The sequence below is a fragment of the Condylura cristata genome, unplaced genomic scaffold (genome assembly GCF_000260355.1).
Source record: "Condylura cristata isolate star-nosed mole 26May11 unplaced genomic scaffold, ConCri1.0 scaffold00006, whole genome shotgun sequence".
Lineage (NCBI taxonomy): Eukaryota > Metazoa > Chordata > Mammalia > Eulipotyphla > Talpidae > Condylura > Condylura cristata.
This window is the reverse complement of record NW_004567107.1, coordinates 25,225,605-25,231,122: the sequence shown is the minus strand read 5'-3', so window position 1 is coordinate 25,231,122 and position 5,518 is coordinate 25,225,605. Positions and strand designations below refer to the sequence as shown.

General features: G+C 39.3%; 1 protein-coding gene across 2 annotated transcripts in view; it reads right to left on the bottom strand.

Annotated features, from left to right (window-relative positions):
• XPA (xeroderma pigmentosum, complementation group A) overlaps positions 1-5,518 on the bottom strand; it is an 18,242-nt gene continuing 12,724 nt past the window's right edge. The window contains exons 6-7 of one of the 2 annotated variants that reach the window (XR_001145169.1): positions 4,498-4,730; positions 1,585-1,667 (exon numbers count right to left, since the gene is read on the bottom strand). Coding sequence is in view for 1 of the 2 variants with exons in the window: in XM_004677493.2 (XP_004677550.1) it covers positions 1,519-1,667 (149 nt within the window). In the remaining variant the exon portion in view is untranslated. Of the gene's footprint in view, positions 1,668-4,497; positions 4,731-5,518 lie in introns of both variants that reach the window. The other variant, XM_004677493.2, reaches the window with a different exon arrangement.

The following is a 5,518-nucleotide window of genomic DNA, read 5'->3' as shown; positions in this document are numbered from 1 at the left end:
TAGAAATTACTAAGGAAGCAGTTCACAGGAAGTATTATAAATTAGTAGATTATACAAGTCACTACTAATCTCACTAAAAGATGAGCAAAGAACTTGCTAACCTAAGTAGATTTGGCTGTCAGTGGTTATCTGGACACCAGAAGGTAAAGAGTGAATAGACACAAACTTCAACTAGACAGATCTAATTGATATTCATGATAAATGTGTCTCATGAACAAGTGGTTGTTATGTACCAGGTGATACAGATTTGTCATATTTAATCCTCACAATAGTCTTATGAAATGATTATGCCCAACAGACAAGATAAAAACAAGCCTGGGAAGTGACTTACCCAAGGTCCACAGTAAGTGGAATTAGTAGTAATGCTGTTTCAGTAGCATGAACCCCTAATTATTCTGTTGTCATCAAGACAGAAGCTTTTTTGGTCCCAGGAAGGTCTTGCTGCCCACAAAGAATCAGTTTTTACTGGTCTGTAACATTTAGCACATAAATACATCAACACTTGATAAATACATTAAACATTTCTACACTAAATACCTAACAACTTTGAACATATTTGGGTTTGATTTATGTTTTGATTTTTTTTGCCTTCAAGCATAGCCAACAGCTGGTTGAGAAAAGTGAAAATGTATGAACTACCTGTTTCTCCTGTGTGTCATGCCTGAGAACAACTTGAATTTGTTTCAGCAAAAGCGCCCCAGACATCCTTTGCCAAATTTTCCTGCTAACAGCAGCTACCTTAAAATCCTTCTGTCTGGGAGATGTGACGCTGTCATTTGTCACTTCCTTTAAGAAGTGCTACTATGTGAGCACACAGCAGTTTGTCTTGCCTCCCAGGACTAAACAAGAACACCGCTAAGGGACTTCTATTCATGGCAGGTGCTCAGTGAGTGACAGCAGTCATCTGCATAACGTAGCACCAGTCCCTTCTTTCATCACAGCACAGCTGCTTTCTACTTTAGTCCAACATGAGCCAAGTGTTGCCTGACGTGGGGCCTCTAGTAGTCAAGGACACCAGAAACAGGCTCAGACTCCCATATTGTCACTGTTAGCCCAGACTTCTCCTAGTGTAGCGCCCCCTGTTCCCTCCTGACTTGGGAGACGAGTATCTAAGATCTCAGCCTGCTCCTGGAGTGCAGGGACATCAGGTACCCCTGTCTGGGGGTAAGAACCCCGTTGAGCATTTACTACAAGCGCTCCCACAGAGGTATGAGGTTTGCCTTGATCTTGTTTCTCAGTTTTCACTCTAACCTACCACTTTTGTAACCATTTCTACCACTCTGCTTCATTTCTGTCATTAAAAATAATAAAAACAATAAAGTCCAGCATTTTGGAAACACCCTAAACTGTGGACCTTAACTGAAACTTGCTCTTAAACCATAACATACTTGTTGGAGGAGCATTTACTTGTTTCCATCCATCTACAAAGAATTTACATCTGGAGAATTTTGAACATGACCAATCTAAATTTTCTTTATTTAAGTATAAAAAACTATAAAATAGATCACTTAACTATGATCACATTTTCTCATATGTCAATTCATGGCCACATACAGTGCAAATCTTCCGGTACATGTCGTCATCTATATTTTCTTCTGGCCCATACTTGTGCTCGTGAGCAACTGTTTCCTTTTTCCACACACTGCTTCTTACTGCTCGCCGTAACTCTAAGAAAGACATAAGTCAGTTTTTTAGTGGTGCTCTTCAGCTGAATCCCAAACCCTATCAGCTGTGTATATATATATTTGTGACTTGCTTTAGCTCTGTAAAAAAAAAGTTGATTATACAAACTTGGCAAGCTTATATTCACAGGCATGACCTGTGAAATTCAAATCAGGGAGAACACGATATTCAGACTAGGGTGTGAGGGTTACAGGGGTAGCAAAGAAACCAAATTCAGTTGAGTGAAATAACAGGTTTTAAGAAACTGGCTATGGGGAACGATTCCTCAGCTGAGATGAACTGCAATCAGTAAGGAGGGAACATTTAAGTTCTATGCTTATGAGTCAGGTGCTACCTCCTAAATTAGGTAAAACAAGCTGCTCTGCTTGTAAGAAGACCACTATGTGCAACCAAATCCAGTGTTCAGAACTTTTTTCACTACACTATTATACAAAGGAAAGATTTATGTTGGATGTTTTGAAAAGCAACCAAGTCGATCACATTTTGCCCAAATAAACCAAGTACTTTTTTTAGCTAGAGATGAATAGGCCAATAGTGTCTCAGGTTCCAGTTCGATGAACAGAAAGCAACTGCTTTACACTTTCTTGACCGATGAGCCATCAAGCCAAGCACTGTCTTTGATAGTGGCACTACCCAAGGGAGAGTAGTTTTCTTCTACAATCGCAATCACAAATAGCAATATACATTGTTAGTACTAATAAACTCAGTAAGGTTGCAGGGCACAAAAGCAATGTGCAAAATATGTTGTACTTTTTATACACACTAACAGAAGGCAGCAATCCAATACATAATTGTGTCAAGAATAAAATACCTAGGAATAAATTTAAACAAGAAAGGAAAGATACATACTTGAAAACTCTTAAAATGAATTTTAAGATTGAAGACAAAGAAATGGAAAGACTGGCTCTTCCCGGTGGCGCAAAGGGTTACATCACAGTACTGTGACGCTACCTGTGGCCACTGCACCAAGAGTTTGATCCCCAGCCAGGAAGCTGACCCACATGGCGCAGCAGACCTCTACGGACCCGCCCGCTGCTCCCCTCAGCAGTGTACTTAGGTCCACCTGCCTGTTCTGCTCCCTACTGTCTCCAGTGAAACATCTTAACCCCCACACCTCTGCCCGTACCCCAGTTCTGCATACATAAATCTTTTTTAAAAATACAAAACGAAAGGAAGAAAATGTAGACAGTAAGCTTCTTGGCTTTTTTTTTTTTTTTTTATCTAAAAGCAAGGGAAAACAAAGCAAAAGTAAACGTGGCTCTATCAAACTAAAAGGCCGCACAGTGAAAGAATCAAACTGAAAAGGCACGCTAGTGAATGGTAGGAGAGAAATCATATTTGACAAGGGATTAACTGCCAAAGTGTATAAAGAGTTGCATACACTCGGCCACGAAAGGACAATCTTAAAAATGTGCAATTTTCTAAGGAAGACATGAAAAGATGCTTATCACTAATCACCAAGGAAATGCAAATCAGACTAACAGTGAGCTATCCTCTCGCACCTGTCAGAGGGCTGGCATCAAAAACACAAGAACAAAGTATTGGTGAGACCAGGAAAAGAGGGAGCCCCTGTGCACTGTTGGTGGTAACGTAAGTTGGTATAACCACCAGAGGACAAAAAAAAAATTAAGACCATGTATGATGTGTGGCTACTTATCCAAAGAAAACAAGATACTGCGGCAAAGAGAGTGGACACCCTATGTCCACTGCAGCACTGTTCACAGCAGCCGACACCTGAAAACCTAAATACCCATCCCTAGGTGACTGGATGCAGTTAAGTCTGGGCACTCTCACCTTGCCAGCCTGAGTTTGAGCCCTTGCCAGGGGGCGGACCCATCTATGGTGCCTCTTTCACCACCATCCCCCACTGCCCTCAGCAGTGTGTTTCAGTAGATCTGCCTGTTCTGCTCCCCACTGTCTCGTGACTCCCCCTCACCTCCTGTTTCTCTGGCCTAACCCCAGTTCTTGTGTGAATAAGTCTTTAAAAAAAATTTCGTTCATACCACTCTAAAACTTTTTATTTGGCTTTATTTATTAATCTTTACAAAAAGGCAACCTGTGTTCAAGACATCCACTGCTGCTTATGAAGTAAACCTTACAAGAGAACTAGCTGAGGGTGGCCAGAGACTTCTAATCAGTTGGTGGGAGGGGCAGGGAATTTTCATGTAGGATACCCCTTGTTAACTAGAGAAAGAAATCACAAGGAAAAACAGAAAAATGGGAATTTTGATCTTATTTTGCCCTCCATAAAGAAGCAGAGTAAAGGGTAATGAGTTCTTGCAGCTCTCCTGCTAGGAACCGCAAAGTGATCATAAATATAACCACCGGCCGATGTAAAACTTAAAAGCACCCCTCCAATGAAACTCTCTTACCTCCCCATTCTGGGGAGAAGGCGCATATGAACAAGCACTGAAGATTAATTTTCCTTTTTAATTTTTTTTAAGAAGGGTAACCTCTGTAGGTATAAGTGAGGGAAACTTGAGCATAACTTGTCTCTGCCTTACTGGTGAGAAGGAGGCATGCAAATCCAAACATTCTGTGTGCGGTGTGTGGGACTAACCAAAGTTCCCATCGATACCACACTGTCAAACAGCAGCACGATGCCGTGAGCCCTGCTTCTACCCTCCTGGATCTGTAAGGCTTGGAACAACTGGAATTTGTTGACAAGAAATTTTTAGTCTTTCACTGTTAGTTTGTCTTATATTTACAAGTACCTTATACTATTTAATTTTTTCTACAGTAAGATCAAATTACTTTCTCCAGCTACTAACATACAAGATAATATTCTAAAAGCAAGTAAATACAATCTCTTACCTTTCCATAAAGAAGTAAACTTTGCGTCTTTGTGGATCAAAATCAGAACACCAAGAGGAACCAGGTCCCAATTTCTTTTCAACTAAAAAACTTCTAGACTTGCTTTTACTCCTCTCTGTTCTGAGCCTTCTGAGCAAACTGCACAATAAACTTCTTGTTTCTAATCTCTATAGTGTCTACTCCACTCTCAGCCCTTTGTGGTCTAGTCAGGCCAGGAACATATCCTCCAACTTCTGAAGTAAATCATAAGAAGAATCCAGAATTAAAGAAGGCGAAGTATTAACTTCTGAACATTAAACACCAGAAGACAGTGGGTAATGTTTACGCAAGTGAGAGAACTTAGATTTTCATATGCAAAGAAAACCATTCTTAGTTTTGTAGGGACTTGAAAATATACCAATGATGTCACCACTTGGAAAAAATTTTCTCAAAAGACATCCTTCATTCAAACAAGAATGAGATAAAGAAAGCAGTCCTAAGAGGTCCAAGAAAAAATTCAAACAACTTTAAACTCTTCAAACATAAGGAATATTAACTTTATCTGGTGATTAATAATGGCAATTATATTTTAAATTAAATTGGCAAAAAGAACCAATTTGAATTTATGGTTATTTGAATTTATATTTGTATTTATATTTAAACTATACCCATGAAAACTGTATTACATACTGATATTTAATCCATGTGATAAGAGAATGCTTATAGAAAAAAATACAATGACATGTGATCTCTATTTAATCCATGTGTTCACTTATGAGAATGTTTATAGAAAAAAAATATTATGACATAAAACCAGTATCATAATTTTAATTTTTTGGCAAATTATAGGAATTTAATCACCTTCAGATGGTATCTTAACCAAACTACAGAAATAGTATCTAAGAAAAAAATGATCAATGGTCCTTTAAAAATATTTCTCCGGGTTAAAGCACAGCACTGAGAAGCTAAAGCCACTTCCACATGAGTTCGATCCCTGCCTGCCCCAGAGGTGACCACATGGTGCGGCAGACCTCTCCTGACC